At 39.6% G+C, this 24,746-nt stretch overlaps 1 protein-coding gene across 4 annotated transcripts; it reads right to left on the minus strand.

Annotated features, from left to right (window-relative positions):
* Positions 1-9,747: 9,747 nt before the first annotated feature.
* On the minus strand, positions 9,748-24,716 carry Znf45 (zinc finger protein 45). 4 transcript variants are annotated; one of them, XM_005338196.5, is made up of 8 exons: positions 24,579-24,716; positions 24,002-24,107; positions 21,342-21,481; positions 21,181-21,253; positions 20,487-20,532; positions 16,714-16,840; positions 15,581-15,661; positions 9,748-14,072 (listed from the first exon to the last, which is right to left on the minus strand). In XM_005338196.5, the coding sequence occupies exons 5-8, from the start codon at positions 20,499-20,501 to the stop codon at positions 12,286-12,288; spliced, it is 2,010 nt and encodes a 669-aa protein (XP_005338253.2). In that variant the 5' UTR covers positions 20,502-20,532; positions 21,181-21,253; positions 21,342-21,481; positions 24,002-24,107; positions 24,579-24,716; the 3' UTR covers positions 9,748-12,285. The 4 variants fall into 4 exon arrangements, with proteins under 4 accessions (XP_005338253.2, XP_021590850.2, XP_077888064.1 ...); XM_021735175.3 differs by having other exon boundaries at positions 20,487-20,658; XM_078031938.1 differs by lacking the exon at positions 20,487-20,532.
* Positions 24,717-24,746: the final 30 nt, after the last annotated feature.

Here is a 24,746-nt window from a genome sequence, read left to right on the forward strand (position 1 = left end):
AAAAGGAAAAAAATAGTTGGTGGGGCTGGGGAAATAGCTCAATTGGTAGAGTGCTTCCCTCCCACGCACAAGGCTCTGGGTTCAATCCCCAACACCATAAATAAATAAATAGTTAACATACAGGGACCCTTTATAATGATTAAAAGGCTCAAGTTACCATGAAGTATAAGCTAATATTTTATAAAGCAAAAGTGGAAAGAACCACCAAAAGAAACACAAAAATTAGATATACAGAGGGAAATGTTGAGCTTTAAATGGGTAATAAATAGAAGGGAAACTAACAATCAATTAGGGAAAAATATCCATCTCAGGACGTTCATAAAGAAATAACAAAACCAAAAAAGAAAATGGCAGAATATTTAAGAGCAGATTGAGAAATTGCCAAACAAATGAAATGAAGTTTATACACACACACACACACACACACACACACACACACACACACACACCTATTGAGAAAACCATTAAATTGACAATAGTGGTGTGAATGACCATGCAAAAAAGACATAAAAATTACCAAGGCCAGAAATATAAAAGAGAACATCAATGAAAATTGTAGGATATTGTGAACAACATTGTAACAGCTATTTGTACATTTAGGAAATATATTTCTAGAAAAAATGAACAAAACTAAAATGCATTGCATAAAATTTAATAATGAGGCAATGATGAAAACTTCACCTTTGAGATGGGGATTAGAAGATAATATTATTATAACCACTTCTAATGAAATTATACTGGATCTTACACCACTAAACTTAGCAAATTCAATTATCACAAGTTATATGTATATCATTTGGATTTTCTTCTTTTATTTTTAGAATTGAACACAAGAGCACTTAACCACCTCTCCAGCCCTTTTTATTACTTTAAAAGATTTTTCAGTTGCTGAAGAACTTTCATTTTATTTACTTATTTATATGTGGTGCTGAGAATTCAATCTTACACATGCCAGGCAAGCACTCTACCACTGAGCCACAACCCCAGCACCCCACCTCCAGTCCTTATTAAAATATCTTATCTAGAGACAGGGTCTCACTGAGTAGGTTAGGGATTCACTAAGTTACGGAGGCTGGCTTTGAACTCACAGTACTCTAATTTCCCTGATTTCATAATTGGTTTTATGTTTTCTACAGATTTTTTTTGGGGGGGGTTGGCTTGTTTTCTGGTCCTGAGGATTGAACCCCAGGGGTGCCTAACCACTGAAGAACATCCCAGCATTTTTGTTGGTTTGTTTTTTGAGGCAGGATCTCACTAAGTAGTCTAGGGCCTTCCTAAATTGCTAAGGCTGGTCTTGAACTTGCAATCCTCCTGCCTCAGCTCCTGACTTGCAGGGATTATAGGCATGTGCCACCACAGCCCCCAGCAATAGAACATTTATATATTTACAGCATATCATCTGGAAGTGGAGATGGTTTCACATCTTTATTTTCAGTTTGAATGCTTCGTTATTCTACCTGTTGCTCTTAGAACTTTCAATGCTATGCTGAATGGATTTGGAGAAAGCAGTGCAACCCTACTGTGTTCTGTTAGAGGAAAAACTTTCAGTCTCCCACCATTTAGTCTGATGATAACTGGCAAGTTTTTCAATATCTAGCTTTTATTTATTTGTGATAGTTCCTTCTATTCCTTTGTTGTTGTTGTTGTTGAGGCTTGTTTTACTCATGAAATACTGTTAAATTCTGTCAAGTGAATCTTCTGCACTGAGATCATGAAATTTTTATTTTTCATTCTGTTTATGTGGCATCTAAATACCACTTACCAGATATAAATCCACATGGTCTTTGAGTATATTCCTTTCAATATGCACCTGAATTTGGCTTTCTAGTATTTTTAATATATGGACATCATATCATTATTTTTGCTCATTTTTATGTGGTTCTGAGGATCAAACCTAGTGCCTCACATATGCCAGGCAAGCATGTTGCCACTGAGTCACAACCTCAACCCAGATTTTTCTAGTATTTTGTTGTGGATTTTTGCATCAGTATGCACAAAAGATATGGTTCTATAATTTTCTTTTAATGTCTACAGCTTTAGTATCAAAGTAACGCTGGACTCATAGAATGAACAAAGAAGAGCCTACCCATGTGATTTGGGGAGGAGTTTTGATAGTTATGGCATTAAATATTCCTTAAATGTTGGTAGAATTCACCAGAGGACATCTGGTCATGGATGGATTTTCTTTGGATTGTGAAGAGCTGGTTATAAGAGAGAGAAAGAAAGAATTTTTTAATATTTATTTTTTAGTTTTCAGTGGACACAACATCTTAATTTTTAATTTTTATGTGGTGCTGAGGATTCAACCCAGAGCCCTGTGCACATGCCAGGTGAGCGTGCTACCACTTGAGCCACATCCCCAGCCCGTTTGTTTTTTTAACTTTTTTAATTGTACACGGACACAGTATCTTTATTTTATTTATTTTTATATGGTGTTGAGTATCAAACCCAGTGCCTCACACTTGCCTGGCAATTGCCCTACCACTGAACTACAACTGCAGCCTATGAAGAGTTTTTAATTACAGATGCAATCTTTTATTAGTTACAGGTTGACTTAGATATCCTTTCTTCAAAATTTGATGTTGCCAGATTTTCTCCTAGGAATTTGCCTATTTCATCTAGGCTATGAAAACTCTTGTCTCAAAAAATAAAAAGGGTTGGGATGTGGCTTAGTGGTTAAGCACACTGGGTTCAATCCCCATTACCAAAAAGTGAAAAATAAAAATGTAGTTACTAGTTAGGCTCAGTGGCACACACCTGTAATACTAGTTACTCAAAAGGATCTGGCAGAGGATCACAAGTTGGAGGACAACCTCTGTCTTAGCTCTTAAAAGGGATGGGGTTAGGGGCTGGGATTGTGGTTCAGCGGTAGAACACTCACCTAGCACATGTGAGGCCCTGGGTTCGATCCTCAGCACCACATAAAAAAAGATACTGTGTCCAACTACAACTAAAAACATAAATATTTCAAAAAGTGGGATGGGGATATAGCTCAGTGGTAGAGTGCCACTGGGACTGCGTTCAACCCCTAGTATTTGGGGGGAAAGGGGGGAATAACATGATCAATATGGTATTCTATCTTTTGGTACTTTAACCTCATAAAATTATAACTTCCCATTCTTTGATTTCTGATTATACTTCTGACACATATTGCTTTCCAAAAGACATACTTTTACTGCCACCAGCAAAGACCATATAAATTTTAATCCTGCCCCAATAATGAATATATTTGATGAAATTACCAAACTCCAGCTTTCATAGTACTTATTCATAGGGAAAGAGCAAAAATATAGGGTAGGGAGTTTGACAAGTGTCCTTCCCATTTTTGCATAGTTATGACCTGACAAGTTTGATTAAAATAAATTCTACAGCAAACAGAAGACAATCTCATCAGAATACAGTCACTGCCTGGAAGTACAAAAAATTAATTATAAGTCGTGATCAACTCAGGATTAAGTAACTATATCACAATCTTTCAGACTGTTACTGTAAATCTCGTATTAACACTACTGAAAATTTTAATTATGAAATATGCTGTAGTATATCATTGCAGTTAACAAAACCATTTAGTCATTTGTTTTTGCTTTTGTTTAAAATCTTTCAGTCTTAGTATGAGAAAAATTCAAAAGATTCAGAATGGGGAGAGGCTAGGAGACAAGTGTAGTAAGATAATATTCAAATTAGTGCTCTGGATTGCAGTACTGTGTGCATTCTGCATTTTAATTCAAGTTTTTCCCCAAGTTATTTTTTGCAGGTTTCATTTTCTTGATACTTCCGAATAAGACCCTTACTTCACTAGTTACAAGAAGGCTCCATTATGTGGTCCTCAGACCACTGGGACATGCTGAGCTATGGTCAAACTTTCCTTAATGAATGTTTCTCCTCGTAAATTTCCTTGGATGAAATTTTTAACCAGTATGGATTCTGTGATGAATTTTATTTTATTTTTTTTAAAGAGAGAGTGAGAGAGGAGAGAGAGAGATAGAGAGAGAATTTTTTAATATTTATTTTTTAGTTCTCGGCGGACACAACATCTTTGTTGGTATGTGGTGCTGAGGATCGAACCCGGGCCGCACGCATGCCAGGCGAGCACGCTACCGCTTGAGCCACATCCCCAGCCCCCTGTGATGAATTTTAAGGTACACATAACTGAGTGCTTATCACACATACCCCCACCTTTTTTTGAAGTTTTCTTTTTAGTTGTAGATGAACTTAATTTTTTTACTTTTATTTATTTTTATGTGGTGATGAGGATAGAACTTGGTGCCACACAAATACTAGGTGATCACTGAACTCACTGAACTACAAATCCAGCCCAGACATCCCCCATCTCTACGGTTTCTAATAGGACTAGTTGTGAAGACCAACTAAAGCCATGCATCACATGTCCAAGGTAATTTGGCAGGGAGGGGGTGCTCTGATGCAGTTGAAAACTGAGACTGTGAGACTGACTGAAAGAATTACAGCATTCTCCATATCTGCATGGGTTATCTCCTGTGTGGACCTTCAAACACAGGTCAAGATTTGAGCTCCAATGTAATCCTACCCAAAGTCCTTGATTTGTAAGCCATTTCTCCATTGTGCATTTTCACATATGAACTGTGTCCAAAGCTCTTCCAAAACTCTTTGCAAATGAAGGGTTCTACTCCACCGTGGTGTCTCTGATGGCTCAAGTGACTTGATGCTCAGCTGAAGCTATCCCCACTCCTCACACTTTCGTGGCTTTCCCCCAGTGTAGACTCTCCCATGGGTATAAAGTTGTGAATTCTGAGTAAAGCTCTTCCCACACTTTTCACACTTGAATGGTTTTTCTCCGCTGTGGAGTCTCTGATGTTTCAAAAGATCGGAGGCCCAGCCAAAGCTCTTCCCACATTCCTTACAAGTATATGATCTTTCTCCCGTGTGGACCCTCCTATGGGAATAAAGTTGTGAATTCTGATAAAATTCTTCCCACACTCCTCAATCTGTATGGCTTTTCTCCACTGTGCACCCTCTGATGGGAATGAAGTTCAATCATGGCCTCCCTCTGCTCAAATAGGCACCAGAATGAACGGGTCTGCAAGGACCCCAAACAAGAGCCAGAACACCGGCAGCTGGAACTCTCTAGCCTCAACCCAGGGCCTCCCGCCATTCAGCGGGAAATAAATGGTAACAAGAAAAGCCACGATTCACTAGATGCTCGTAACTGTTTTAAGTCTTTGCTCTGAAGGCCCTCTTGCAATTCCAAACCATGCGATTAGGATGGTACATTTAAAATAACGACAATGACCCTCCCTCCCCCCTCAATCGAGTAAGTCCCCAAAGTGGACCACCCGAGGAAGTGGCCGCGCGGGAGCGGTGGAGAGGGGCTGATTAGGCGAGTCGAGAGCCCCGGAAACCCTCAAACCAGGTGGCACACGCCCTGACCAGGTCACGAACCCGGGGACTCCACTACAGAGTCTCCAACGCGAGCAGGTTCCGCGGGGAAAACGGAAACTTCGTTCGTCACCGCTCCAAACCCCTGCTCTCCGCGGAGGCTTCCTTTCCCCTAAGCTGAAGGCAGGTCATTGAGGGTGCCGGTGGGGTGGGGGCCAGGAAATTCGGAAGAGCGCTCAAGACCCAAGAAACTGATTTCAATCACCATGAGAAACAAACAAACTACAACAGCAACTTCCGGCCCAGGGAGCGGAAGTGTCTGACTCAGCCTTCCGGAATAAACTTCCCAGAATTCCAGGCATCCGCCCTCCTAAGGAAAGATGCCCGCAACGCTACGGACCGCCTGGACTACACTTCCCAGAATTCCTGGGACTTTCCTCCCCCCCCCCCGCCCCCGTCCCAGAGGAACTACGCGAGACTCCAAGTAACCAATGGACGTTTCCCAGAACGCTTCAGTGAGCGTTGCCTCTCCACGGAACGAGGTTGTGTGTCCATTCCTCGGCTCCTGTGTGGTGATGTGAGCTGAGGGCTGTAAATACCCTCCAGCCTGGCAGGGTTTTTGGGACGAATGAGATAGGCTCTTCAAGGAATTAACCAGGACTCAGTAAGCGACTGAAAAGGTATTTAATCTGACGTTATGAAGCTAAAGCCTGATTCGCAGAATAGGCGAGGTAGACCGGTATCCAAATGTGGTTTAAACATATTTTCTGTATTGTAAATGAAATAGAACACCTTTGTGTTTTCAAGGGTCATTATTAATTTTTGGTAAAATTTCCAAACCTTTTATATTAACCTCATCATTTAAATATTGTTTGTGTATTCATGTCTCATTTTTCTTGTTAATATTTTCTCCAGGAAAAGTTTATTTTTTCTTTTTGACTTTCTGGTTGTTCCTTTTCTTTTTTGGCCACGAAAAAAAAATTTTTTTAAAGGTCATAAACGTTTTATATATATATATATAATGCTGAGGATGGAACCTGGTGCCTTACACGTTCTAGAGAAGGGCTTACAAAACCACAATCCCGGCCCATGAAAAGTATTTTTAACATAATGTTTAGAAAACATGCTCGGGGGTAGCATGATTGCCTAGCCCATGCCAGGCCCTGGGTTCACTCTCCACTACAAAACAAGAAAAAAATGTATTTTTATATGTTATTCACAAAGCAGCCTTTTTAAGTATATAATAGAAATGATATCCCTACAGGGATGGGGATATTGCTTAGTTGGTAGAGTGCTTGCCTCATATGCACAAGGCCCTGGTTTCAATCTCCAGCATCACAAAAAAAAAAAAGAAGAAGAAGAAGAAGAAGTGATATCGGCACATTCACAACATTGTGAAAGCAACACTTCTTATTCTACAACATTTTTAGAGTTGGAACCGTGAGCCCCACTCACTACTGATGTCTCAGAAGGGGAAGAGGGGCCACAGATGGAGCTAAGGGTAAATTTCCTCTGCCATGCACACATAGTGGAATTTCCATAAAAACCTCTGTGAGAGTTCAAAGAGCTTCCAAGTTGGTGACTACAACAATACACCTTGATAGGTGCTGGGAGAGGGATGCTCTTGGAGGGGGCATGGAAACTGCTGCATTGTCTCCCACACTCCCAGGTATCTCACCTTTATACCTCTTCCCTATGGCTGTTTTATCTGTTGTAATAGATTGGCAAGAGAAATTAAACTCTTCCTGAGTTCTGCAAATCATTCTAGGAAATTCTCGCATCCAAGGAGGGAGCTAGTTAGTCAGAACTAAGAAGCCTGGGACTTCAAGCCTGGATTCTCAGTTGGGGGAGTCTTATGGGAATGAGCCCTTAATCTTTGGGATCTGGTGCTAACCAGGTACTTACTATCAGAAATGAAATGAATCATTTCATTACACACCCACTTGGTGTCAGAGTTGGAGAAGTGGTATATAAAGCCCCTACATATTTTGTCAAAAGTGTTGGGAGTAAGAAAGACTGCAGAAATCCAATGCCAATCCCTTTTACAAACGGTTATGCTAGTGCTATTAAACAATGACATACTAAATTTATGAACACCTCATGTTGTCAGAACAAAGAAGGCTGAAGAATTAAGTGTTGTTTTTAATAATTTCATTGCAAAAAGAATCCTTCTTTTCTCCTTCCAGTTGCCCTATTTGGCCCACCCTTAACATGAGTAAAAATGAATACCTCATAACATTCATAATCCCTATAATATCTCCAGTTAAGGCCCCTAACCAAATATTACTGATTGCTTCAAAGCTACTGATTGAGCTTAATATTTTATACTGTCCCAATTTATCCATCACAACTACAATTTACATTTATCTGAGGGATCCCATTTTACACATACTTTTTTTTTTTTAACCTATAGGCTATTTCTGTAGCCCTCTACTGTTCAAAATGTATGGAGAAAGGACAATCAAGGGCCTGTCTATCCCCACACACTCAGCTATGGAATTAGTGATGATACTGTACTAAAGAGAGAAACTTATGAAGCCATCATATAAGACATTAGAAATGTTGATTAGACTTTGATCTTGGCTAAACTACCATGATGTACAAGAAGGTTCAGAGCCCTACCTCTATCAAATTTGGAAGCAAAATTTGGTCCATGAAAAGCAGCTGTATGCAGTCAAGCAATAAGTATTGGCTCTCTTTGTTCTGATCTTACTTGTCCCATTTGGTTTTGGATGGTAACAATTCATGCCCTCTTTAGTTTTTTAAAACCTGAGTCACTAATTAATTTGGGTCAGTTTGCAAACTTCACTTTTCTCCAATACATATTTGTTCACAGGAAACCAGAGATTGTAGTACTGACCCAAATATTGGGGGTGAACTGTGACAATTCTAGGAAACTTACACTTTGACTTGGTGTAAGCAATCCATAAGCCTCATCACCTTCCCATGTCTACTGCCTCCTTCACAATCCTGATAAGGTTCCCCTGTGGATCCCAAGTGCATGTGCCCTCCCACCATCTCTTTTAAATTTCCTGCTGGCAGAACTTCCCCATATGAATACTGACTACTCTTTCTATACTAGATTTCACAACAAACCCATTCCTCACCTTTTGGAATCAAAGGGGCTACTGTCACAATTCATGAAAAACAAACCTAACATTGGAGGGAGCTGCTCCATGTCACAATGCAGTTGCTGTAACAGTTATACAGATTGGCAGGGAAAAAGAGAAAAAAAAAAGTTTTTACAGATAACATGATTATCCACCTACAAAGTCCCAAGGGTTGGGCATGGTGGTGCATGCCTGTAATCCCAGTGACTCAAGAGACTAGGGCAGGAGAATCACAAGCTGAGACCAGCCTCAGCAACTTAATAAGGCTCTAAGCAATTTAGTGAGACCCTGTCTCAAAATGGGGGAAAAAAAAAGTCTGGGAGGTAGTCCTGTGGTTAAGGACCCCTGGGCACAATACATGGGAGAGAGAAAGGAAGGAAGGAAATCCCAAGGATTTCCTTCAGCTATTTAACAATTTAAACTATTAAGTTTGGCAAGAGGGTAGGTTATAAACAATTGTACTTCTATTGTAGTACATAAACAATTGTACTTCTACATTTTAGCAATGAACAACTGAAAATTAATGTTTGATAAATAGTACCATTTAATTTAGCACCAAAAAGCATGGGATACTTATGTATAAATCTAATAAAATATGTACAGGATCTATATGCTAAAATCTACAAACTTCTCATGAAAGTAACCAAAGAAGTTCCAAACAAAATTATACCATGTCTATGATGTGGAACATTCAATATTGCTATGATTCTAATTGTCCCTAAATTCATTTTACACATTCAATGAAATCCTAAGAAAAATCAGAAAAATGTACTTTTAAAAATCACAAAGCTAGAGTCTACAGATTATGGGAGGACAAACAAAAGTCAAATTAGTGCTGAGAAACAATGGAATTGGAAGACTTACATTATCCTATTTCAAGATATATAAACAAGAGCTATAGTTGTACAACATTTGGCAAAATGATAGATCCAAAGATCAATGAAACCAAAGGGCAGAAAAAGACCTACACACAGATTTTTGACAAAGGTGAGAGAGCAATTCAGTGCTGAAAAGGTAGATAATTGAGTGTCCATACATAAAAAGGGACCTTGGCCTCACACCTTAACAGATTAACTCAAATGGCTCACAGTCCTAGATATCTTCACAGTCCTGAAGACGTAAAATTTTTGTTACCTTGGATTAGGTAGAGTACTTATATCTGGGAACAGAAAAATAATAATCCATTAAAGTCCAAAATTGAACCTTATCAAAAACTTTTAAATTTCCACTCTGAAAAATACTGTTAATCAAATTAAAACAAATGCCACATACTGCGATAAAATATTTGCAAAGCACATGGCTAACAATAGATATGTATTTGGACCAATTTTATACACACACACACACACAGAGTTTTTTTTTTTTTCCTTAACATACACAGTTGTTTTTTTCTGTTTTTTTAAGGGCCACGATTTCAACAGTTCACCAAAGTAAATAAGAACACCAAAAAAGCACATGTAAAGACACTGAATGTAGTCCTAGGGAAACACAAATTACAACCAAAACGAGATACCACTAAAGCCTTGTGAAACACAACAGATTAAACAAAAACAAAAGAAAACCCTAAAACATCTTGGTGAGAAAGAACTGGAACTCTTCATACATTGATGATGGGAATACAAAATGGAAAGCCATTTTAGAAGTTTGTCCATGTTTTGGAAGTTAAAAATATTTTTACCATACAACCCAGCAATAATCCTAGATATTTATGAAGACAAAAGGAATCACGTTGATACACAAAACTATGTAAATGTTTATAGCTGCTTTCTTCATAGCTGCTGAATCTGAAAACCCAAATATTCAAGTGAGAAATGGATAAGCAAATGAGCTACATCCACACAACAGAGTACTACTCAGCAATAAAAGGAATGACTTGAGGCTGGGGAAGGAGCCCAGTGGTAGAGCATTGGCCTGGCATTCATGTGGCCCTAAGTTTGATCCCAAGCACTGTCCGGACCCACAAAAAAAGGGAATGACAGGTACATGTAAGAAGATGGGCAAATCTCCCAAGCATTACGCAAAGTGCAAAAAGCCAGAATCAACAATCTACATTCTATTAGATTCCATTGGGAAAAGTAAAAGTAATAGAAAACGTGTCAGTGGTTGCCAAGGACTGGCAATCAGGAGAAGGGCTGACTATACTGAACAAGGGAACTTTGAGGCAGGGGATACTAGAACTTTTAAGTTTTTTACTGTGGTGGTGGTTACCTAACGGTAAACATTTACCAAAGCTCAGCTTTAGTGTATATAAATTATTCCTTATTTAAAATTTTTTAATGTTATATTTCATATTTCTTTTATCTAAGAAATTTTTATCATGAACTGTGGGAGGCCAACCTTATGGGTGACTGAGTTACACTCCCTGGCTGGGTGCTGAGGCGCTCAGTCACAGAAATGGGTGTGTCTTGCTACAGCCCCATGGGTGAAGCTATGCTCACCTGTTCCTTTGTAATATAACCCCTTGCCCTGTTTAGGGTAGAATCTTCCATGGAAGTGCCTTGTGTGTGTCCCCTTCTCTTACTGTGCCCTTGGGTGTGGCCTACTCAGGTGTCAGTCAACCTGCTGACAGTGGACATCATGAAGACAGACTCAGCCCCCTGAAATCTGACCCCTTTGCCTCATTTGAATAGCTTCTCCTCAATAAAAGGGGTCAGCACGTGCTCTCTCTCTTTCTGCAGACCCTTAAGGTCAGAAAAGCCGTCACAGCGATCCCAAAGAAAAAGGTATTTGTGTCTCTTGTGTGGTTATTTCGTGCAGCCCAGTTAGCCCAGTTTAACTAGAGTGACCCCTGAGCCTTTTAGTCGCGAGAACAGAAACCCGGCAATGAACAGATGCTGAATTTTGTTAAATGTTTTCTCTGAATCTGAAACACTAATCCTAAGGATCCACAAACAGAAAAGTACTGAACCAATATGATATTCAACAGAGCTAACTAATCTATAGAGTAAAAATCATAATATATATTGGCATTGAAGGTGGGATTGACTGGGAATGGGCATAGAGAAACTTTCTGCTTAACAAAAATATTGTACACATTTGTCAAAACTCAGAAAGTGAAGTGAGGTGTAGATCAGTGATAGAGGACTTGCTTAGCATGGGTGAGGCCCTGGGTTCCATCCCCAGCACCAAAAAACAATTTAGGAAGCCACAGATTTGAGATTTACACGTTACTGAATTCAAACTACACCCCAATAAGGTACAATAATTCTGGCCACAATCCATTGAACTGATTTATGAACCTACTAATGAGCTATACCACTCCCCAATTTGATAAATCTTCATTTATAGGTTGCACAGGGTTGGAAAAATGTGTGCATATATCTAATTTAAATGTCCTCTAAGCCTTGTAGAACAATTCATCTGAGGATGATTTTACAGAAACTAATTTAGAGATGAACTGGAAAAAACCTTTAAATATATAAAAACCTTTCTACTATTTAGCAATTACTGTGAACATACAATATACTAGGCACTGAAAATGCAGAGATTTGGCAGTCAATAAGGTCTCTACTCTCTTGGAGATTACATTCTAATTGAATGGATTTTGGAACTTCCATCTTCGTACTTTTTAGTTTATTCCAGATCAGATTCATCCTTCTTGAGCTTCTTGTCTGTATATATCTGTTAGAGGTGAAGGTTCTGAATAAAGTCATGTGGTCCCATTCTTATGAGGCTTCTCTGTATTTGGTCTCTCAACCACTATCAATCTCTAGCAAAAACCAGCCCTTTTATTAAGCAAATCTTTTATCTTCTATGACAACTCTGATAATTGGACTATTTCAGCACCCATTTGAGATACTAAAACATAAAATTTGACAGTTTATGATGAAGGGAAGTCCTTATCACCCTCATCATCAGCATGGATTCTCTGATGAATTATAAGACTTGAGCTCCAACTGAAGCCCTTCCCACACTCCTCACATGTGTATGGTTTTTCTCCAGTGTGAACTCTCTGATGGGCTTGAAGGTATGAGCTCCAACTGAAGACCTTCCCACATTCCTCACATTTGTATGGCTTCTCTCCAGTGTGGACCCTCTGGTGGGCTTGAAGGTAGGATCTCTGTCGAAAACGCTTTCCACACACATCACATCGGTATGGTTTTTCTCCTGTGTGGACGCCACGATGAGCCAGAAAGTTTGAGGCCCGACAGAAGCCCTTCCCACACTCCGCACATTGATATGGTTTCTCTCCAGTGTGGCACCTCTGATGGGCTTGAAGCTGAGAACCTACACTGAAGCCCTTCCCACACTCAGCACACTGATATGGTTTCTCCCCAGTGTGGACTCTCTGATGCACTTGAAGACTTGAGAACTGACTGAAAGCCTTGCCACACTTTTCACATTTATAGGGTTTCTCTCCTGTATGGATTCTACAGTGAACGTTAAGATCTGAACTCCGACTGAAGCCCTTCCCACAAGTACCACATTTGTATGGCTTTTCTCCAGTGTGGCCTCTCTGATGGGCCAGAAGATTTGAGGCCTGACTGAAGCCCTTACCACACTCCTCACATTTATAGGGTTTTTCTCCTGTATGGACTCTAAAATGAATGTTAAAATCTGAGCTACGACTGAAGCCCTTACCACAAGCATCACACTGATACGGTTTCTCTCCAGTATGGCCTCTCTGATGGTCCAGGAGATTTGAGGCCCGACAGAAACCCTTCCCACACTCCTCACATTTGTATGGTTTCTCTCCAGTGTGGCTTATCTGATGGGCCTGAAGGTGTGAACCCACACTGAAGCCTTTCCCACACTCCTCACATTTGTAGGGTTTCTCCCCTGTGTGGATTCTACAGTGAATGTTAAGGTGTGAGCTATAACTAAAGCCCTTGCCACATGCATTGCATTTGTATGGTTTCTCTCCAGTGTGGATTCGCTGATGGGCCTGTAGTCGTGAACGCCAACTGAAGCCCTTCCCACACTCTTCACATTTATAAGGTTTCTTTCCAGTGTGGACTCTCTGATGGACTTGAAGATAAGAGCTATGGCTGAAGCTCACTCCACACTCCTCACATTTATAGGGTTTCTCTCCTGGGTGGACTAGCAGAGGACCTTGGCAATATGAGCTTTTTCGGACACTCCTCCCATGCTCCTCATGCTTGTATGGATTCTCTCCAGTATGGACTCTCCGATGATGGGGAGATTGCAACTTTTGACTGAAACCCTTACACAATTCATCAGATTTGTTTGAACTCTCTCTACTGTGCACTCTCTGATGGGCTTGTAGACTGGAAAATCGACGGAAGGTATTATCACATTTTTCACATTTGTAGGGCTTGTCTCCTGCATGGGGTCTCTGGTGAGAATCCAAAATTGAACCTTTCTTACATGTCTCCCTTTTGTAATGTTTTTTATCAACATGGATTCTGTGGTAAACTTGAAGACGTGAATCCTTGTTAAAACATTTCTTGAACACATCTTCAGAGAGTGCAACATCTTGTTTTTTTAACCAAGAGCCAGTTCCTTGAATATTTATCATGGACTCTTGATGCCCAGTTAAGTCCCCTGTAACCTGTTGCCAGACTTGTGAGTAGAAAAGCTCATCATGGGGCAGATACTGTAACTTTACTTCTTGGAGAGTCTCTATCTCACTTAGATTCTTATTTCCTAAAAGGACAAAGAGAATTCAGAGATGAGGCATGTGAATGCTCTATTCAGTTAGGCCAATAGCCTAAGGTTTTATTAAGAAGGTTCTATTTTTTTTTATCATCATGCATTAGGTTATCTGTCTTATAAGAGCCCCAAAACCAAGAGACAGTCTACTATGCTCCCATTCACTGCACAATAATGACACTCATTTAGAGTTTTCCTAAGTTTTATAAGTAAGCTATAAGTTAGAAATTTGATAGTCAAAGAGCAAGAATAATACTTCCTAGGAAACCTATTCCAAGAAGCTGAACCTTACCAAAAGGCTTGCCTTCTTTGCTGCAGCAGGTGTCTGGAAAAATCTTCTACATAATTTTTCTGCTTACTGCATGTACAACTGGCTCAGCCATTCAGTCTAGGGTAATTGTTATAGCAGTTGTGACAGACTAAGACAGTGAATTAATGGATTTTAGCATATGTTTACCTATATCCAAAAGAACCTCGTAAACTAGAAATAGGTTAGACACCTAACCGAATAAAGCTGTTCTAGATTGTGTTTCATCACACATTTGTACATTTGTACTTACCAACCTTTAAGTATCTCCATAACTAATAGAAAAAAATCCATGTAACCATTATTAACACATTAATTCATTCCACAAGTATTTATAGGAAACCTGCCCTCTGCCGGGTCAATTTTATACACTGAGGATAGATCAACAAAATAGACAAAAATTTTCCTTTCTTCTGAGGTCACATTCCAGTGGGAATACAGTGAGATAATCATGTAAACAAAAATATGTTAATATAATAAGTGGTGATCAATGCTTAGATGTAAAATAAACAGGAAAAGGGAAGCAAAGGAAGAAGGCAAAATTAACAGAGTGGTCATGGAAGGCTTTTCTTCAGATAGGACATCTGAGAAGAGACCTGATGAACTAAGGGAGGGGCGCCAAGAGGATGACAGAAGGAAACACCACTCCTTACAAAAAGCAGTCCAAGCAGCAGATGATGAGGCACAAGCACACTCAGCCTAGCAGAGAGGCCAGTACGGATGAACTGATTGACAAGGAGGAAAGTCACAGGTGTGTTTACAGAACAATGGGGGAACAAGGAGCAGACAGACACATGAGACATTATAAACCACTTTAGGTACCTGGATTTTACTCTAAACGAAGTAAGAAGTTGTTAGAGGTTTAGAATATGAAATGAGACATGATCTGACTAACATTCAAGAGTCAAAGAGGCTGGGATTGTGGCTTAGTGGTAGAGCACTTGCCTAGCATGTGTAAGGCACTGGGTTCGATTCTCAGCACCACATAAAAATAAATAAAAATCCATCAACGACTTAAAAAAATTTTTTTAAAAAAGGAGCAAAATCAAAGTGGAGAGTGGACTATAAGAGAGCACAACTGAAGGATGAGGGCAGAATAAAGACCACTTCAGTGATTAGAGACCCAGGCACTAGCTTAACTCAGAGCAAAGCTGTGGAGATGACAAGGACAGACACAGAACTGCATGGTTCTCACCTGGGGAGTTACCACTCTGAGTTGACACCTTCTTCATCCAAAGCTCTTCTCTCTTTCTCTCTGGTGTGATGGACTGATGTCCTACAAAAAGACAAAAACAAAATACATTAGAGGCCAAAATTGCTAAAAATTGTCATTCTCCCTGATCATCTTCAGGACATCAAAACTAGTGTTTATGGGCTGGGGTTGTGGCTCAGCAGTAGAGTGCTCACTTAGCATGTGCAAGACCCAGGGTTCAATCCTCAGCACCACATAAAATAAATAAATAAATGAAATAAAGGTATTGTGTCCATCTACAACTAAAAAAAAAGCTAGTGTTTTCCAAACTTTCAATCATGACTCAACAGAGGAAATATATTCTATGCGAAGACCCCAAATATGAAGACATTAGTATACATTACTGGAAAAAAAAAAGTCCTCTCTCTCTCTCTCTCCTCTCTCTTCTTTTTGGAGGCCGTGTCATGACCTGCTTTCCTCACCATACTGCTAAAAATAAATAAGTAAATAAATAAATAATTTTTTTTTTTAAAAAAAAAAGTCTGTTTTCACTGTACCCTCCCCACTGCCTCTCACACTGCTCTTGGCAATGTGATGCAGTTTTGCAGTTATGGTCACATACAGTATTTTCTACTGTACTGTATTTCATTAAGAAACATTCATACAAGGCTGAGGTTGTGACTCAGTGGTAGAGCTCTTGCCTAGCATGTGTGAGGCACTGGGTTTGAGCACTGCATGTAAATAAACAAAATAAAGGTCCATCAACAACTAAAAAAAAAAAAATTTCATACAATTCACTAAATACCATGACCCACTAATTGGAGATGACTGCAATTTTTTTTTTTTTGTGTGTGTGTGTGTGTGTGTGTGTAGTGCCACAGGGCCTTGTGCATGTGCGGCAAGCATTCTAACAAATGAGCTATATCCCCAGCCCAGATGACTGCAATTTGAGAAAAGACAAAAATTACAGCAATCATATTGTCAACTTATTCATTTACAAAAAAATACATTACTCAGGGGAGAAAAATCAAAAAGATTTCAACTCTGTCTCATGATGAAAACTCCAAAGCCCTGCACATCTAGGGACACAGACGTGCCACAGGGAGCTAATGTTCTGCCAGAGCATCTGTCCTCACCCACTGAGACCACATTCCTGAAGTTCTCCAGCATCACATCTTGGTACAGCTTCCTCTGGGCAGAGTCCAGCAGCCTCAGTTCCTCCTCAGTGAAGACCACAGCCACGTCCTTGAATGTCACCACCTCCTAAAACATCAAACAGACTCCACCTAAATGCTGTGGCAAAAATCCACTGGAAGAAGGGTAACACTGAGAAAAGTAGAAAAGATGTGTTGCAGTTCTAGATTCTAAGAGACCATAATATATGTTAAAGATTTCTTTCTTGTCATAATAAATGCTGAAAGAACAACTTTTTTGTAAATATTAGTCCATCTAATTATTAGAAGTGAAAATTACTATATCAGTGAATATGCAACTTCAAAATTTGATGTACAGTGACAGGTTTCAAATTTTCCCCGATTTTATCCTTCCCCCAAAGAATATACATATTTATCTAAATTATCATAGACAACACTGACTTTTTTTTAATTCTAGGTAATCTAGTTAGTAAAAAACAAACAAAAAAAACATGTTTTAGTTACTTGCACTTATTTGATGATTAATGAGATCCTATTTTCAAATATTTACTGGCCTTTTTTATTTTTTCTTTGGTACCTTGCTTATTATTATCCTTTTTCTTATATCCCATTTAGAGTTTTACCTTATGTCTCTGTTAAATTTCTATTAAATATTTTAAACTTTTGTTTTGGGGTATATGTATGTATGTGTACATATTAGACATTTCCACCCATATTTTGCTATTATTCTTATATAGCTTTGTGTAACGGCAGTATTTTGCAACTTTAGCCCAACTGATATTTTGGGCCAGACACTTCTTGGCTATGGGGGGCTGTCTGGTGCACTATAAGATGTTTAGCAGCATCCCTAGATTTTATCCACTAGCACCCTCAACTGTGACAAAACTGTTTCAAGATGTTGCCTAGGAAATAGAATTACTCATGATTAAGAATTTTTTTGATAAGAATTAAACACTGTTTTAACTTTTCATCTGAACACTGTTCATCCCCAGAGTTCTGCCTGAATGTGCAGAACTATGAATTATGTCAATAACATAGACAATGGGTCACTGAAGCGTGAACTGAGAAGGGCAGTATGATCTGTAGTATCTTCAACCCACCAGGACAACTTTGGCACCCACAAAGAAAGGCCTAAGTGTTGGGAGCTGCTCTGGAAATACACGCCCTTAAGCCCTGAACAAGAGATACTGGACAATTATTGTGCCCCATTTACCTCCGATCAGATAATGAGGCATGGCTCCAGGAGTTGGCGTCACCCAGCGGGGTTGAGTTACACTCACCTGTTCCCTTGTAATCCTCCCCTTGCCTCATTTGAATGGCTTCTCCCCAATAAAACCAGGTTCAAGGCATGGTCTTTCTCTTTCTTGCCTGCCTTGCCTCCTTTGCAGGACCTGGGTCAGAGGAGCCATCACAGAACCCAAAGAAAAAGGTATTTCTCTGTCTCTGTGTGATTATTTCATGCAGCCCAGTTCACCAGGAATGACCCTGACTGGTTTAGTTCTGTGTCCCAGCACCTAAATCCTTTATACAGAGAATTCTTTTCCCTTCCCCGATCTCTTATCCAAGTAAAAACTTTAGGAGACTTTCTGAATCAGTTGAATCTTCAGTCTCCAGTGTGAATTTTAGCAGTTTTCTGAAATTCTATAATCCTGATTCTTAGCAATGCACATGAAACCAAGCACTACTTTTTAAGGTTGGTTTGAGATCTAAATGCAATAAAAGTACCTAGCAAGTCTTCTTGTATTATAGCTTTAAAAATTAAATACATTATTACTTCAATAAAATAATGGATTTTAAAAATGTAGATCAGGAAGTAAACACATCTGCAGTGTAACTCCAGCATGGGTAAAAGATATCTAGCTTTATTATGTGGATCTTTGATTGGTTAGATCATGTTACATCATGCTGTATTTTTATAGTCTATATGCAAAGTACCACATATCAAAAGTGCTTTTTCAATTTAGTGTTCCTCGAATATTAAGAAAAAAATAACAAAACTCCTTCAAATTCTCTTTTGGAGAAAGGCTTATGATCTAGGAAAACTGTACTACGCTGTTCCTTAACATAACTGTAAAAATTTAAACTACTTAAATGTCCATGAACAGGGAAAAATTATCTCTCAACTCTCCCCACAACAGAATATGCCAACTTAATGGAATATTAATTGCTGTGGTTTGGATCTGGAATGTCCACTGAAAAGCTCATATATTAGTCAATGCAGCAATGTTCAGAGGTGAAAAGATTGGATTATGAAGAATCAGACCTCATCAGTAGATTAATCCATTTAATGAATTAATAATTTGAATGGGGACTGGGGTTGTGGCTCAGTGGTACAGCACTTGCCTAGCATGTGTGAGGCACTGGGTTTGATTCTCAGCTCTGTATATAAATAAATGAATAAATAAATATCCATCAACACTAATATGTATATATATATATTATATATAATATATAATATATATATTTTAAAGAGAGAGAGAGAGAGAATTTTTTAATATTTATTTTTTAGTTTTCGGCGGACACAACATCTTTCTTTGTATGTGGTGCTGAGGATTTAATCCAGGCTGCAAGCATGCCAGCGAGTGCGCTACCGCTTGAGCCACATCCCCAGCCCAATTTATATATATATATGTATAAATAAAATAATAATAATAATAATTTGAATGGACTTCACCAGGAGGGGTGAAAATGATAAGCAGGTTAGACCTGGCTGGAGGAAGCAGGTCACTAGAGCATGGTCTTAGAACTACATTTGTCCCTGGTCTCTTCCTGTCTCCTTCCACGTTGTCCCGAGTTGAGCAGATTTCCTCCACCATATTTCTTTCTTTTTTTTTTTTTTTAATATTTATTTTTTAGTTTTTTTGGCGGACACAACATCTTTGTTGGTATGTGGTGCTGAGGATGGAACCCGGGTCGCACGCATACCAGGCGAGCGCTCTACCGCTTGAGCCACATTCACAGCCCCCTCCACCATATTTCTGCCTTGGAGCCAGCAGACCATGGACTGAACTTCTAAAACCATGAACCAAAATAAATCTTTCTTCCACTAAATTGTTACTGTCAGGTGTTTTGTTCGTTTGTTTGTTTTTGGGGGGCTGCTAGGGATTAAACTCAGGGGCACTCAACCACTGAGCCACATCCCAGCCCTATTTTGTATTTCAATTCAACGAAAAGGTCTTGCTGAGTTGCTTAGCACCTTGCTTTTGCTGAGGCTGGCTTTGAAGCTGAGGTCCTCCTGTTTCAGCCTCCAGAGCTGCTGTGATTACAGGCACACGCCATCATGCCCAGCATATCAGGTATTTTGGTCACAGCTAACACAATGATGTAATCATAAAAAATGCTAGGCATATAATAGTTCTTATAAAAGGTATAACAGAATTTTATCTATATAATGATTACAAATATACCATTATATTTACCTGTAAATAAGTATAAAATTTTTTGTATCCTATATTTGAATGCATATGAAGAAAATAGCATGGGAAAATAACTGTCATTTTATTTTTAAAAAAATAGTAGAAAATTGGGATATTTTTATCCACTATTGACTTTTTTATGCTTTTTTGATCAAATTATAAAATGATAAAGCAATGAAAATTAAACTATACTGAAAGGTAGCAAGCATCTGGCACCCAAGAGCTTCTCAAATGCCTACTATTATCCTTAATTCTTCCTCAGAAAAAGAAGCTAGATGGATGTAATCTCTCAGAAATGAAAACGACAATTTAAAATGTGGAAAAGTAAGCCCAACTCACCTTGAATTTGGTCATTGTGTCCTCCTCCTTCTGGGGATCACTAAGTCTTAGGAAGGCATAACATGAGAATGAGGAAAAAAAAGCCAAAATGTTGTTGCTTTCAAATGAAAACCACCTCGAACTTCTGGAGTATCTGTTATTCTCTTAGTCTGTCATGCTTAACTTGATGCCTCTGAAATAATATTTAAGATTTCCTAAATGACTGGGGTTTGGGGGATGTAAAATATAAAATGTAAAATTTGCCACTTTAACCACTTCTAAGTGTACAATTTAGTAAGTGCATTGACAATGTTGTGCAACCACCTACACTGTTCATCTCCAGAACTTCTGTACCACCCCAAACTGAAATTCTGAACCCACTGAGCAATAACTCCCACTCCCAAGCCACTGGTGACTACCTCCTCTGTGTCTGTGAGTCTAACTCTATGGATGACTGGGTTGCAAAATCTACCTTGTTAACAAAGTAGGGTCTTAAAAAGACTTTATCATGGAGATAAGGAACTTTAACAAAAACCTGTGTCTCTCTAAGTTTTATTTAACCCCAAATTTGATAATCAATGTCAATGAAATTAACAAGCTAATTATCATCATAATCATAAAAACAATAATGGTTAACATTAAATAAACACTAAGTAGATATTAGAGGCCTTGTGAAGCACTTGGCTCATGTCTCATTTAGGTCCCTCACACATACCTGTGAAGAAGCTACTGTTACGATAGTTAGGTGACCTTTGTCCAACCACCTACACATTGGTGCCCATCCTCAGCTATAAAAAGAAGAAAAACAGATTATTAGTCATAGGATTATTATGGGGAATAAATGAATAAATTCATGCAGTACCCTTGGCAAAGTACCTGACATTTCAGCAAGTTTTCAAGAAATCATGATGACAATTTTTATACCCATTGACAGGTGGGGTCAAGAGGCAGGAGTGGTCCTTGAATCCAGCTCTCACACCACAGCCAGTGTTGTAAATCTTGTTTCTCTTTTGCTTCTAAAGACAAAAATAAGCAGATGGAAGTCTAAGTCTGACAGAGAGAGAAATGACAGCCTGAGAACTATGGATAAAAGACAGACACGGAAACAGGGAGGACTGCGAAGTCAAAGGATCTGCTTGAGGGAGATGAGACCTAAGCTATGAAAGGGACAGGCTCTAACCAGGCCGTCAGTATTTGAATACTGACCTCTCCACTTGCCAGTACTTTGTGCCTTTGCATCTAATCTAAAAATTGGTAATAATAATAAAAACCAAACTCATAGGAAAGTCAGTCAAACTCATAGGAAAGTCAGTCAAAGTGACTAAGTATACATAAAGCTTTTGGAAGTGTCTGGCAGTTTAAACCTTCAATATATATTCCCCAGAGACCAACATGGCTGTTTCATGTGAAAGAGTCAAAATATTCCTTCTTTGGTGCTATGGATTGAATGAATGTGGCCCCTGAAAATTCATATGTTAAAACCCTAATGTGATGTACTGAGCCTCTGGTAGAAAATTAAATCATGAGGGTGGAAACTCCCCAATGAGATTAGTGTCCTTACAAGAAGAAAAAGTGAGGGCTGGGGTTGTGGCTCAGTGGTAGAGCACTGTCCTAGCATGTGTGAGGCACTAGGTTCAATTCTCAGCACCGCATACAATAAATAAAATAAAGGCCCACTGACAACTAAATTTTTTTTTAAAGGAAAAGAAAAAGTGAACTAGTCTCTCAACCCCCAGTATGAACAATATGAGGCTACTAGAAGATGGCACCTGCAAACCAAAGAACATGGCCTCACCAGACATCAGGTTTGCCAACACCTTGATCCTGAACTTTCCAGCCTCCAGAACTAGGAGAAATAAATGTATGTTGTTAAGCCACCTGGTATGTGGTGTATTATAGGAGTCGAAACTGACAAAGACACTCAGGTGACTATAGCTGCACACAGCTTGGTAAGTAAAATATAGGCTGGATTCCAGATATTACTCAAACTTTCGGCTGAGGCCCCTGCATAGTAAACAAGGCATCAACTACACACAGAGGCCCTAATACAAATTCTCCTTACAGATCTCAGGATATGGTTCTGATTCTGAAGAAGGTAGAAATAAAGAGGAAAATATCCAGCTTAAGAGATCAGTATTAGTTAATTATTAATATATTGCTTCTAAGTTAATTATTAGATAGGTAGAAGAACCTATTATGAATTTCTTCCCAACCATGGAGAAAATCCCCATTCAAAATTTGTGATTTGCTTTGTTCTAATTCCATATCTGTCCAGCAATTTCTTCTTGGTAAGAATGTTTTGCCCTCTCCTATTCCTTCTGGGGGAAAAGAAATAATTAGTAAATCAACCATCTCTCTTGTGATTAACAGTTATTGTTTTATATTCCAAGTACCTAAAACATCTCCAAGAAAGTAACTGTTCAGTAAAACTGACTGAAAGAATGAATTAACCCACCACCAGATAGGCACAGGCACATGGCAAGACTAGACTAGTTGGTCTAGATCTCTTTTGAGTTGCAAAGGAGAGCAGGAAGATTCCTTTTGTGTCATGATACACACTGGAGCACCCTATTTCCAGTTGCCTGATAGGACAGCTACCTACATGAATCACACTTACTCACTGATAACTCCTCTCTGCCAACCTTTTGCTTAACACTCTGAGAATATGATGAGGCCCATGAATCAGAAGTCCCTATAGTCTAACAGGACAGAGAAAAGAAACTAAGGGTTATACGCCTCAATGCAGCAAAGAAATTCATCAACTTCCCTTTCCTAACTACAACTCTTTCTCACATTAATAATATTCTCCAAGTTGCCAAGAGCAAGAACCTAAGAGTCGCTGTTAACATCTGTTATAGGCTCATTTGTGTTCCTTCCAAACTCATATGGAAGTCCTAACTCTCAGCATCTCAGAGTGTAACTATTTGGAGATACTGCCTTTACAGAAGTAATTACATTAACACACAGAGGGGTAGTAGAGGAGTTCTGGCACATGGAGGAGGAAAGTCTCAGAAAAAGCCAAAACTCCTGACATCTTGACCTTAAACTTCTTGCCTCCAAAACTGTGAAAAAAATCAATCTCAGTTATTTAAGCTACTTAATCTGTGGCACTCTCTCATTAGAGCCCTAGCAAATGAATATAATCTCTTGTCCCTGTTCTTCACATAAAAATACCTACATCATAGGGCCTTTGTAAAGGTTAAACGAGTTAATTTTCATCAGCAAGCCCTTAGAGCACTACTTGGCACTGAATATTTCCTATTATGGCTATTATTCATGGCACATTTTTCCAATTATTAAACAATAATTTAACTTTTGTAGCAGAAACATTTGTTAATTAACGAAATACCTTCTTCCACTCTAAACAGAACAGGAAGATGAATCCTAAGTTCTGCCCAGTGAGGCTCTGCTGCCGGTAGCCTGGGATTCACTCCTCCTCTCCGCAGCCTTTCAGAAGACGGGGCAGGGGAAGGGAAGAAGGCTGGGGGGTACCATGATCTTATTTGTGGGACTGGAAAATCCACACAGGATCTCACCAAATTCCATCTGTGAGCGATGCACGCTTTCTTCAAAAAAACAGGTCAGAAGTAGTCCAGGGGCTGCCTTCTTTACGCTAAGAAGAGCGAGTGGTACTGCAAAGACCTTGCAAGGAAACGAACAGAGTTTTGGTTACTACAGTGGTCCTACCAGACACGCCAACAACCGGCCACACGCCTACACTGTCCTGCAAATTTAACTTGTACTCTCAGACTGAAAACAGATGTTTAAGACAGGTACTTTTACACGTGAGGAAACCAATGCTCTGAAAGATTCCTACCGAACCTTATGCTGCTGAAAGCCACAGGGAGTGGGGAAGGAGAGGGAAGGCGGGTCGGGCAGCAGAGCCCAGAGCTCAAAGGCTGCGCTCCAGGTCCGCCTCCAACCCGGGGACTCGCGAACCCACCAACAGCAAAGGTCCCAGAGAACCGAAGGCGGCGCCGCCCCTGTCCCTCCACCCCGCCCTCCGCCGCTAATCGCGGCTTCTCTTCTCGGTGACCCAGGTGCAGATCTCGCTGACCCTACCATCAGATCACAAAGATTACAGGAGACCGCGGGGTCCCCAAATCCACTCACCGCCCTGAGAGGTACGACACAGGCCGCGATCGCTACCCCGCGACGGAAGTGCGCGGTGGCTCCGAGCTCCGGAACTACACTTCCCAAGATCCCGCGGGAGTGGAAGTGCTGGCGCAGACTTGCGTCGCCTGAAAAGTTCCGAGAACGGCGGGCTTTATATTCTCCTTC

This window comes from Ictidomys tridecemlineatus, chromosome 15, assembly GCF_052094955.1.
Source record: "Ictidomys tridecemlineatus isolate mIctTri1 chromosome 15, mIctTri1.hap1, whole genome shotgun sequence".
Taxonomy (NCBI): Eukaryota; Metazoa; Chordata; class Mammalia; order Rodentia; family Sciuridae; genus Ictidomys; species Ictidomys tridecemlineatus.

Excerpts from the sequence above, each read along its gene's own strand:
- Znf45 (XM_078031938.1), bottom strand. The coding sequence starts at position 21,237 with ATGTGTAGGTGGTTGGACAAAGGTCACCTAACTATCGTAACAGTAGCT. Across the intron at positions 16,841-21,180 it reads TAACAGTAGCTTCTTCACAG|GAGGTGGTGACATTCAAGGA; the intron begins GTATGTGTGAGG and ends TTGATGTTTTAG. Across the intron at positions 15,662-16,713 it reads CAGGAATGTGGTCTCAGTGG|GACATCAGTCCATCACACCA; the intron begins GTGAGGACAGAT and ends GTCTTTTTGTAG.